Here is an 11882-nt window from a genome sequence, read left to right as displayed (position 1 = left end):
GCTACATGTTTGCTGCTCCCCTTCTCTGGCTGCCTTCTGAGTATTGTAGATATTCCACCTTCATTGTAGTAAGTCTTGAGTAGAGGTTTTCTCCATGCCATCCATAAAAACTTCCCATGTTTTTAACCCTTATTCCTTTCCATTTTTCATGCTTACTTCATGGATAAGCAGTCAGAATCTTTCAATTGCATTTAAGAGAAGTCTTTAAAAACTGGGGGGGTGTGCCTTCCCCCCCCCCTTTTTTTTTTTCTTTTGCTTGCTTTCTTGAATGCTGTCCCTTCCAGCTATATTATTTAAGAGCCTATGAAGTAACCATATCCTCTGTGCTAGGTAAGAGCATGCAATTGATGCAAAACATAATCACATTTTGTTTTTCCCACACAATTTTGTATGCACGATTCACATGCGGTTTGTTCTTATGATCGGATTGTGGCTACACAGTGGCAGTTCGAGGTTTGACAGTGACTTCTGGCTGAGGTTTTGCTTGCCTTTTTTTCCCTGACCGGATGCCATTCATTTAGATCTCGGTTACATACAAAACTAGTCTGAATTCTCTGTGCTTCAGTGTTGCTACTTGGCATTTGATCAGTCTAAAGTGTAATCTTTATCTTACATCCTCTTGTACAGCAAAGTACTCCGGGAAATCCTCACTGTTCTGTCACCCTTTCATCTTACTTAACTATCTTCACCTTTACAACTCCTTCGCATGGCCTCATTAAAAGTCCAAATACAAACAGCTGTCCTAATAATAAGAGGTTGTGCTAACCACTTTTTATTACTGTGGAAACTAAGTACAGTTCTTTAAGAAGTCACTCTTTATGAGTAGCTACTTGTCTATGCAAACTGCCCTTCTCCAAGGGTTTGGTTTTGTTTTCCCACAAAATGCAGTAGCTCATGGACTAGTGTTTTAGCTATGTCATTATCTTCTAAATAAACCACTTACAATTGTAAGTAAGAAATATATGCCTAGAAGAAATAAATATATTAATTGTATTTCAAATATTTTAAGTATATTTACTAGTTAATAGAGTAATCTTAAAAAGCTCAGAATCCAACTCTTTCTAAACAGTACTGGACATGTGCCATGCACCTCTGAAAGATGTTGTAATTCTGACTCAACACTGATACCAATAATTTTTTTTAATATATATAAAGGTAGTTCTTGGGAGTATTTTTGTTTTCCTTTTTCCTAGATATAATTTTAAAATTTAAACAATGAAGTCTTCAGAAATAAGTTACAAAAATGCAGAATATTACTTCTAGAAACTGTCAGTCCTGTACAATGAGAAACTGACACAGATTTTGCAATTCTGTAAGTATATAACGTCCACTGAATAATATTTAATAAAATGTTTACATCAGCAATAACTATATGAGAAGTACAGTGTTTTACAGAACAGATACATCGGATGGCATTTGTGCATTTAGTTCAGGTTTTCTTGCCTAAATATAGATGTTTAAGTGAACAATGTGCTACAAACAAGCCAACTCTTTGGGTTCATTTGCTTCAGTGCACAAACCTACTAAAAGACAAGATAAATGAACCTTCGTATCTTGAGCAGACAAGTAGCTGTAGTGGGGTAACACTTACACGTTAAAAACTCCATAACGTGCAACACAAGTGTATGGATCAATACCAGCAATAATTAACATACAGAGCAGTTTGTGTCTGTTGCAGATAGTGCTGTATGTATGCAGGATAGATTTAAGCACATTATTCCTTGAGGTGAACGTGCATCCACGTTTTCAGGAATAGCTACATACATTTAAGATTATCCAAAGGGTGAAGCTCTGACCCAACAACTGCCGCTGGTGGGAATTCTGCCATCAGATTCTGCAGTAAAGAAAGTGCATGCGATATTTCGATTGCTATTTTTAGACTTGCCCTTTGCTTTTCACCCAAGCCCGTACTGTGCCGTACTTGGCCAGTGCTGCATTGCTCCTTCTCTCCCCTTTCTCCCAGCGTCCCTATTCACCACTTGTCCCGGGAGGGACAAGGTCACCTATTCTGCCAGCAGCTCTGCCGTTGTGGCTGCCTCTCGTGTTGGTGCTAACAGGCAGCTGCCTTCTCCTAATTCCCCAGTTCAGATTTCAGCAACCTCCTCTATGATAGAAACCAAAGATACATCACATTAACTTAATGAGGTATTAATTACATACAAGAATCAATCCCTTCTCCTCTACAAACAGTATTTCAGGAATTATAGTTTGTCTGTAGATACGATTTTTTAACTTAAATATATATATAAGGTGTAATAAATATTTTTTTTAAGAGAGAAGGGAGATTAGATTTGTGAAGTTGATGACGTTTCTCCTTGGTTTGCGCTGTCTCCTTGTGCCGAGTGAGTCAAAAACTGTCCTGTAGCTCCGATGTATAACCTGGAACGCATTGGCCACTTCTGCAAGAGAAGAGACAAGCACAGTGCTGAGACACCTGGGACCTTTGCAGTCTGAATGCAGTTCTCAGCAAAGCTTTAAATGTTGACAGACTCACAATACAAGAAAACAGGAAGCCGTTGCCATCACCAGGAAATGCCTGTTTTGTCATTTGTTGGAAGATGTTGCTAGCTCAGCCTGGGTATTTTCTTTGGTACCTAATTGTGAGGCACAGCTCCCAAACACCCCATGACCCAACAGGCAGGAGCAGGCCATGCCGATCAGTCATCGTAGCACAGTTTGTACCATAGGCGCTCTGTTAGAATAAACCAAAGCATTCCCCTTTATGGTGCCAGGGATACAGCAGGGATACACCGGCACCTGCAGAGATTGCAGCCCTGTGTGCCTGCCCATTTGTGCTGGCTGGCCACCACCACACCAACCGCAGCACAGGGGCTGCTAAGAGCTGTGCGATAAAGAGAGAATTTAATATAATCACTCCTCAACAGTCTTCAGCACTGACAACTTCTTGTTCTTTGTCAGCTCCAAAGATTTCAGATTAGACTATTCATCTTTCCGTTCATTGATTATTGGAATCATCAGTTAGACTGGCATTAAATATCTATTCTTATAGCTCATGTTTCTTAACCTGAGCAAGTTAGTTACTGCAAACGGCCCTGCAGTGTGACTCAGCTGGGTGCCCTTCTCCTGGGAGGAAGCACTCAGCTCCAGTTTGGTGTGCTGATTTCATTATTGGAGGTGTGTGTTTGAAAAGACAGCTTGCCGTAGCCCTCCGATGCAAAAAGACCGGTAACACAGCCAGCATGTTGTTCCAAAAAAATACCATTTTTTTTAAGACACTTTTGGGAACAAGCTGGCACCTCTCCTGTGGGGAACAAAAAAAAAAAACGCGCTCTAAAAACTAGAGGGGCTTAATACTGCAGTTAAATCTCAGCACTTTTACTTAAAGACACAAAGCAGCTGCATATTCTCATTTGGAAGGACCATACGATCTCATTCAGTATTTTTATTTCAAGTGGAATGTTACCAGTTTGTCACCAATAAGATATCTGAATCCAAAGTCATTAACCATATTTTTGTTTGGTGTACACACAACTGTACTTGGATACTTTACTTTCCTCACTATTTGTATTTACTCTGCTTGATATATGAATGTAGTTAAAGTCCTTATCTGTACTGGTTGTCTCATATCCTGCACTTTGGGGTTTTTGAGGCATGTACTATGATTAGTCTGTGACGCTTCCATTCTAGTGCCAGCTAAGTTTAATTTACTACCAGGAATATTAGAAAGATTGGTTAGATAGAATCTCGAAACTACACACAGGTAAATGGCTCACAACTAAGATCATAAAAAGTAATTGCTTAAATGAATCCAGCATTGCCGTATTCCAGTAGCCTGAGAAGCGGGCATCTGAATCATTTAACTGCTGTAATAACTATTTGCAAGTATTTTTCTGCCAGTAATAGTTGGCAGCTGATAAAAAATGTACCATAAGAGACCTGTGTCCTTTCACTCTGACCAAGAGAACTAACAGAAGCAATTTGAACTTATTTTGAAATACATCACAATATTTTTTCTTAAGTTATAGCCATCTCCTAATTGATTTAAAGGTTTTTCTTTCTTAATGAGCCTGCTAATCATTTCAGTGGCCTCAGAAGCCTGCGTTCACATCATGATTTTTTTAGGGCAACCAACACTGTGAACAAGAAACTTTCTGTGAATTAGTCACTTTATAGGAATTAGAGATTACTTCACAAATTAATCTTAATTAAATTATTCTGAATCCATCAGACTCTTAAGGGAAAAAAAAAAAAAGAAAGAAAAATAAAACACCCCAGTGCTCCAACTCACTCCCCGAGACCAGAGCCAAAGAAAATACAGCTTGGTATTTGAGTCCCATCAGTCAGCGAGCAATGCATTTGAAAACAGCTTCCAGTCCCAGGTCCTCTCCAAGAGGAGTGCCCCTTTCTCGTCCCCTCTGCATCACCATGGTTTTGGGGGTTTGTTCGTTGGTTGGGGTTTTTTGTTTTGTTTTGGGGGGGGATTTTTTGGTTGGCTTTGGGGGTTCTTGGTTGGTTTTTTTCCAAAGGAAAAAGCATATACCAACTAGACAAAATAAACGGATCAGAAAAGCACTTTCATAGAAGGAATTAACACGTGGCCAGTAACTAATGCCACTTTCCATACCTTGGCTGCCTCAGCAGGACAACCAAAGCAGGCCCAGCCATGGCTGGGGTCGCTGCCATGGGACAGCGCATCCCCTCAGCCACACACATCCCCTACAGCGGGTTCTGATGGGTTTGGCGGGGGATCACCAGCATTTCCACGTAGGGACAGAGGTGTTGCCTTCTGCCTTCACTTCCAAGGGACCAAGCCCCACTGGGTTAGGGCCTACGCTTATTTGATGTCTTTGTGCAAAGTCCCTGAAGCTGGAGGGACAAAGTGCCAGGACACTTGCATCACAGCCCTCACACCTAGACGGGATGGTTAGTCTAGGCAGTCTTTTCATGTATTAACTCTAGCAAGGTAAGCAAGCATGACAACTTTAGATTCATCTAAGTATCGAAGACCAATGTACTTCTTCACCGAAAGAAGGTGGCAGCTGCTCCTCAGCTCTCCTACCTTGACAGGGTGGAGGTATCCATCCCCTCTCAGGGTACCCAAGCCCTCTCCTGGTGACTCTTCCTCATCCTGAAGGCTGCGAGTGAGGTGTGCAATATAGGTGGTGGCCAGGAGGAGTACATCCAGCTTGGAGAGCTTGGTGTCGGGCGGCACAGAGGGGAGAGTCTTCTGCAGCTCGAGGAAAGCGTGGCGCAGGGTTTGAACCCGGCTGCGCTCTCGAGCGGCATTAGCGGCAGCGGGTCTCCCGGGAGGCCCCCCAGCCCGCTGCCCAGCCACCACGGGCGGGCAGGAGTTGCTACCAGCAGCAGAAGGCAACAGGGAGCTGGGCTCTGCGCCTGGGCCGGAGATCTCGCTGCGCTCAGCTAAGTGTCCACAGTCCATCGGTGACTTCCCTGGCAGGGAGGGTCCTGCAATCGACAAGAGCATCTCTAAAGCCAGCCGCTGCGCTGCACCAAAGCAAACGCTTTCTAAAGACACAGATTATCAGAAATGCAAGTGCTGCCCGTGTCAGGAAAAGCTGGGACGCAGCTGTGCAAGCTGCGTTCCTGCCCCTTGCTGACAAATTTGATATCAAACACAGGTACAGGAACAGAAATTAAAGTCTTCACAGAGACTGGTATTTAGGTGTTTGGGGTTTTTGGTTTTTGGGGGGGTTGGGTTTTTTTTGGGGGGGGGGGGAGGTGGGGTTGGACAGTATTACACAGAGCACTTTCTGTCACTCATAGCCCAGACTACTGAGAAAACCCAACAGGCAACACTGAGCAGCACTGCCACAGTGGTTTCCATTTACAACCAACTAAAAATTAGGCTAAATGCAATTATTTTTTTTAAAATCCTAGAATCATTTAGGTCGGAAAAGACCCTTAAGATCATGGAGTTCAACCGTTAACCTAACACTGCTAAGTCCACCACTAAACCATGTCCCCAAGTACCGCATCTACACATCTTAAACATATTATTTCTATAATTCAGGATGTGGGACTGTCTGTACATTTTTTATTCAGCTGCAGTCATTTTATCAACAGTCTTCTAGGTGACCAGTGCTCCGTGGATTACAGAAAGAAAAATACCATTTTCAGATGCAGCAGTGAGTGGAGCCACAGTACATGGGACTGAGTTTTTTGAAGGGCAAAACTTGGTCTATGATTTTAAAGGATCAGGAGCAGACTTCTCCTGTCCTCCCAACTCTAATGTTACTCAAACATTTATTTCCATGCTTATCCTTCATATTCTATATTTTCAAACTTTAAAAGAATCTTGTAAGCTGTATTTTGGCCATTGGGGGGCAAGAGAACCTTTTGAAAACAACAGCAAAAAAACCCACTTCGGAGCAAAGCTGAAAAGAACGACCACGGTGTCTTTTCCCAACTTTCAGAAAGTCAGCTCTGCCTGCAATAAAACTCACAGTCCTTTAATTTATTCAGTTCCACAGGAAAATGCAATTCAATCAACGTTCCCCAAAGCGCAGCACTTCTTTGCTGGAATAATACCTGATCCTGTTGTCCTCAGCCCAGCAGCCCTTCGAGGTGTCTCAGATCCCAGCTCTCGCGTGTCAGCAAGCAGCTGTTTCTGTGATGGCCCAACTAGACAACAAGGGCAAAAACAAGTTATGAAAGCTTTCAATTTCATTCAATTACAATGTAATTTTAAAAATGTAAATATAATTGATGCACTCAAGTGATGAAAGATCAAAATTTACAAAAATCAGGCCTTGATTTTGCAAAGCATTTCAACCACATGCTGAAGTGGCCAATAATGGCAAAAAATGCAAGACAATGAACACAGTCAACGATGTCTTGCAGAGAAGAGGAAAGGTTTCTAAATAATGCTTTTTGCAATGCTCTAATGTGATGGTATTTACAAGACATTATTACTTTGGGTGGTTTATTCTGATAAATTTGCTGTTAATCTGGCTTACAGCGTTTTCTCAGGTAATGTTCTCTTAAATAGCAGTACAGTTTAGATTGAAATGATTTGTAAAATACTCTGTGTGCATTATAACTGTAAACCAAAGGAACAAAACCTAATTATTCTTTTTTATTGTGATATTTATAACCAATAAAAAATAAAACTCACATTAAGTCTACATGTGCTTGTCTTGAGTGAGGGCTGAAAAATGGTCCTTAAGTTGGCTATTTCTCTTAATTTAAAATAGAAAAGGTCCCATGTGCTTGCTTTCTTGGTATTTTCTCGTTGTGTTAAGTCACAGTCAGATCTGGATGCATTTTAGTGGGGAAAAAAATAAAAAATTATTGCTATTGCACAGTCAAGACAATCACGAAAACTGGCAGAAGAGTCTATCCTTTATGTTTATCAGCAGGATTTCTCATTTGCCACCTCACTGAAATCCCACTGAAACGAGGAAGTATTCCCCGATTACTAGAAAAATCCACATCACCCAAGGATACAGACAGACTGGGTTAGTAGGAATACCTGCTCACCCACTGAAGTACAGGACTAAGGCTGGTTTATCCATAGTTTTGATTTTGCTGTGTTGGTGTATAACTAGATTTAGAACACTAATGACTTTACGTGACACACAGTACACAGAAATGCACATACCTAAAAAATTCATTTCCTTGGACACCCCTTGGAGTAGGAGCTTCACATCTGTATCAGATGAAATTCTGGGCCTACGAGAAGGGGCGGGGGGGGGGGGGGAGGGAAGGCAATATTTCAGCTGTGGAAGTGTGGTATTTCACTCTGATTTAATAGAATCAGCATCAGATTTCCCATCAAATGCATACAGCAAATAGCCCAGGAAAATCCACAACATAGAAACACAGGTATGTGCGCACAGGTAGCCAGAACACGGTGGTTCCCGTGCCACGATCATGTTTGTTACGCAGCAGGGCTGGGGAGCACCACCCCTCACCCCGGCGTGGTCAGGATGCATGCTCGGTAAACCAAGGAGGCACCCAAACATCTCGGTCCAAAAAACCTGTTGCTGAGAACTGAAGTAAATAAAATGCCTCTGGGCAACACTCAGTTTCCATGTAATCTCCTTGATTTTTTTAAATTTTTTTTTTAAAAAGAGGTCTGTTGTTTTTTTTTTTTAATAATTGCAATAATTTTTCCAAACATCCACTTGGTGCCTGGCATGCAGACAGACCTGGAAACGGGTGTGCTAGTAAAAGTATTTATATTATTTCTAAAGCATTTTTATCGCAGCATTTCTAACGCTGGCAGATGCGTTCATGTTTTTATGTGACATTACAAAGACGCGATCAGTTTGAAATCTAATTAGTTTACCAAAGAAAGCAGCACAACACGTATTTCAGTCCTATATTCTGTGTGAATGAGATGGCGATGAAGGCAACCTGCCCACACAGACAAGGAGAAGATGGAAAACGCCAGCGCGGGGTGCACGAACTCGAAAGAAACGGGTGGAAACCTCAGAGAAACTTGTTCGCAGCCGCTTCAGGTGTTCCTCGGGGGGGCGGATTTAGTGGATCTGTGCCGGTTCGCATCGCTTTTACGAAGACCTTGCCCTCTGCCTGCCTCCGGTAACGGAAGAAAATACTTTCCCCGGAGCCGCGGAACAGGGCGCACCAGATCCCGCCGCTGCGCAAGGATGCGCGGCCCCGCATCTCCGCATCGCGGCCCCGCATCCCCGCCCCGCGGCTTCCGAGCGACCCCGCGGCCCCCAGCCAGGGGTAGACTTACCGCTCCCGCCCGGAGCGGGTCGGGTCGGGCCTGACCTGGCGCGGTGCGGTGCCGTCTGGTCCCGTCCGCCCGGCCCCGCGGCGCCGTTTATAAGCCGGCGCGGCCGGTGGGTGCCGCGGGGCTGGGTCGCACCTGGCCGCCGGGCTCCCCCCGCCTGCCCGGACGGCAGCGCCCGCCCCTTCCCGGGCGGGCGGGTCATTAATCACGGAGCTGTCGGGGGGCGGCATCGCTTCACGTTCCCCCCGCCCCGGCAGCGCCCAGGGGCCGCCCCTGGTTCCGTGCGGGCTGGGCCGCGCCGCTCGCCCCGCACACGCTGTTTTTCTTGGGATAAAGTCACGGGTTTGCTGGAGGGGAGTAACTCAATCGCTGGGCTGGGGGGCTCCGGCGGCCGTTTGTCAAAGCCCGTCCGCTCTCCCGGCTCCGTCGCCGCATCGCGGGCTGGCGGAGGTTCCCGGGGAGCAGGGGGTCCCCCCGGGGGGTGGGAGGTCGCCCCGGCGAGGCTCCAGCCGCGGGGGCAGCGGGTCGCGGCTGCCCGGGCGCCTCCGGTGGGGGACGGACCCACACGCGGGTCCGGACGCGGCCGGGCCGAGGCGTGACCGGGCGGGCAGGGGGTGACCCGAAAGGGAGCGGGGGGGCGATTAACATGTAGTGCCGTTAATGCGAAGGGACAGGCAAAATAAATAGCGGGGCGTATAGAATTAGCCCAGAACAACATTTTGAACGAAGCCTGATGGTGCGATAACGGGGACACAATAAATCAAGCCTCGGGAGCAGTAGGAAAACAAAGTCTGAGCGATTCGTTACCGGGTTTGCAGCCAAGACAATTAAGGACTTAATCCCTAGCGGCAATTGGGAGTCCCGGGAAGGGATGACCTGGGGGCGGGAGGGACGAGCCTGGTGAGGACCCGGCGGGGGGCGGCGGCGCAGGGCGAGCCGGGCACCTGCCTTCAGCCCAGCCCGCGGGGCCTCTGCGGGCCCTTGCCCGGGACCGCCCGCCGGCCCCGGGGGCAGCGTGGAGCCCGGCCCGGCGCCACGGCCCGAGCGCGGCACAGCGGCACCGAGGGGGGCTGGCAGGAGCTGCCCGGCGGCAGGACCCCCGGCCCCGGCCGGCCCCTTTGCCCGGTACCCACAGCCCCGCGGAGCCGCCTCTGCGGGGGCCGGGCGGCGGGGGCCGCCGTCGGGCTGTTCTGCAGGAGGTGGCTGAACACCGAAACGCTGCCTCGGCGCTTACCGCCGGCAGCCTCGCAGGGGCCTCGGTTCCTCCGCCGGGGCCGCTCTGACAGAGCTACTCGGCCGGTATTTACCGGGCCGTGATGACGGGCCTCGCCCGCAGCAGGGCCGGCCCGCGCCGGCCGGTGCCCAGAGGAAGGGGCATCGCCCGGCCGCGCCGCGGAGCCCCTGGCACGGCGGCCCCTCAGCCCCGGGCTGCCCCGCGCGGGTCTGACCGCTGGAACCGTCCTGCGGCGAAAACGTCTTGGGAATCCACGGGACAGACCCGGCCCTGCGCGGCCGCCCCCGGGCGCAGACAAGCGGTCCCTGAGCACGTCCGTACCCTCGCGCTGAGCACACCCTGGCTGGCACCGCGGGGCGACACGGCAGGGCCGGCCCGGGACCCCCGGGAGCCGCGGGACGTGGCCTCCAGCCCCGGGTCCCCGCCCGCTCCGCAGCTGCGAACACGCGCTGCCGGGGCTCAGCGCCGGAGCCTGGGGACCAGCCCTCCCGTACCCCGGGGGTGTCCCAGGGCCCCCTGCCCAAGTAAGGTCTGCGCAAACAGGGCTTCTGACGAGGCTGCGGGACCCTCCACCACGTTAATAACGGGTCAGTGTGGCAGAGGGCTTCACCGTCGGTGTCCAAACCGCCCGAGACTTCCCAGCCACCCTAAATTAGCAGCTCGCGAGCGCTGTGCTCTTCTTCTCTGCTCTAATGTAATTAACGACACAAAATTATGTGATTTTTTTTACTTTCCCATTGTACACACACCAAGCTGGGCTTCAGTGCGGGAAATCCAGTGGAAGGAGTTGGACAAGAAGTGGTGGAACCCCATTACTACCTTCTGACAACTCCAAATCCAGCTTCCTGCGGAATGCTGTCGGAGAGACTGCACGGTGAGATGTGAGTGGGGTTTGGAGAAACCACCCTAGCTGCTAATGCTGATTCCAAAGAAGAGGTGCTTTGGATATATTAAAAAAACACAACAACAAAACCAAATGGATGTGACGGTAGACGTAGTTGCTCTTTGCCCCATCAAGACTTTCTCCCACCAGAAGACTCCTCCCCCGTTGCGGTCACAAAGAGATCCAGTGCTTATTTTCTTCTATCAACCCACCATTTAAGTCTAAAGTTGCAAGGAGCTGCGGCAGCTGTTTCTTCTTTCCCAGATAAATGTCTGCGAATTACTTTCCTGCCTTACCTTCCACAGTACATTTCAAATCTGAGAAACACCAGAGTCGCAGAGGAGCCAGATTTCTAGACTGATTTAGGTAAGAAAAAGTTCCACCAGAGACAGCGATGTTTTTCCAGGTACACTTTACTCCCTTCATGTCAAATTATTTTCTGGTTTTACGGCTACAATTCAGCGTGAACATTCATGGTGTTTTGTTCTTGTTTGTTCGCTTTGTCCCGTTCTCATTTCTGTATAAGGCTTTCACAAGCATGTTTGCTGGCACGGTGAAGCGTGGCTGTTGGTGCTACTGACGGACTAGCAGAAATGTCACGCGTCTGAGTAGAACAGTTATGGCGCAGAGCCACACACGGTTCCTGGTCAGGGCCCGCTGATTCCAGCCGTAGCGTGGGAGCAAATCAAAGGTGCAACGCAGCCATAGGAGAGTAAAACTAGGTGCAAATTCAGAACTTCTGCTTTGTGGGGAAACTTCAATATTTCATAATGGGAGTGCATTCCAAATCCAAACAAGTATTTTGAAAGTTTCCAACTTAATCCTTTTTTCCCCTTGCTTCAAATGTCATGTTGTCAGTGTGTTGTAGGACCACAGCATATTCTGCAGTTATGTTAAATATGTTCTATTACAGTGTAGCAAAATGCTTCTTACTGTATTTTCTGAATTACTAAAGGCAGAGCTGCTTCTTAATACTGGAATACCAGAAGACAGCAGCACCTCTCCAGTATGAAATAAGCAAGATTTTAACATTGAAAAAGAAAAAAGGATATTTTAAATTTCATCTCTCCTTCCAAATCTGC

The 11882-nt window shown here is 47.6% G+C and overlaps 1 protein-coding gene across 2 annotated transcripts; it reads right to left on the bottom strand.

Moving 5' to 3' along the window:
- Nucleotides 1-1194: 1194 nt before the first annotated feature.
- On the bottom strand, nt 1195-7089 carry TCF24 (transcription factor 24). Of its 2 annotated transcripts, XM_037381367.1 has the most exons (3): nt 6511-7089; nt 5021-5427; nt 1195-2399 (listed from the first exon to the last, which is right to left on the bottom strand). In XM_037381367.1, exons 1-3 carry the CDS (start codon nt 6647-6649, stop codon nt 2286-2288), a joined length of 660 nt encoding a protein of 219 aa, XP_037237264.1. In that variant the 5' UTR covers nt 6650-7089; the 3' UTR covers nt 1195-2285. The 2 variants fall into 2 exon arrangements, with proteins under 2 accessions (XP_037237264.1, XP_037237262.1); XM_037381365.1 differs by having other exon boundaries at nt 2286-5427.
- Nucleotides 7090-11882: the final 4793 nt, after the last annotated feature.

Source organism: Falco rusticolus, chromosome 3 (assembly GCF_015220075.1).
Source record: "Falco rusticolus isolate bFalRus1 chromosome 3, bFalRus1.pri, whole genome shotgun sequence".
Classification (NCBI taxonomy): Eukaryota; Metazoa; Chordata; class Aves; order Falconiformes; family Falconidae; genus Falco; species Falco rusticolus.
The sequence above is the reverse complement of the archived record's forward strand: the minus strand, read 5'-3'. Positions and strand labels throughout refer to the sequence as shown.

What these genes read in the sequence shown, in the direction of transcription:
- TCF24 (XM_037381365.1), bottom strand. Translation starts at nt 6,649, where the DNA reads ATGAAATTGAAAGCTTTCATAACTTGTTTTTGCCCTTGTTGTCTAGTT. An exon ending in GCTGAGGACAACAGGATCAG is followed by an intron (nt 5,428 to 6,510) that starts GTATTATTCCAG and finishes TGTCGATTGCAG; the next exon opens with GACCCTCCCTGCCAGGGAAG.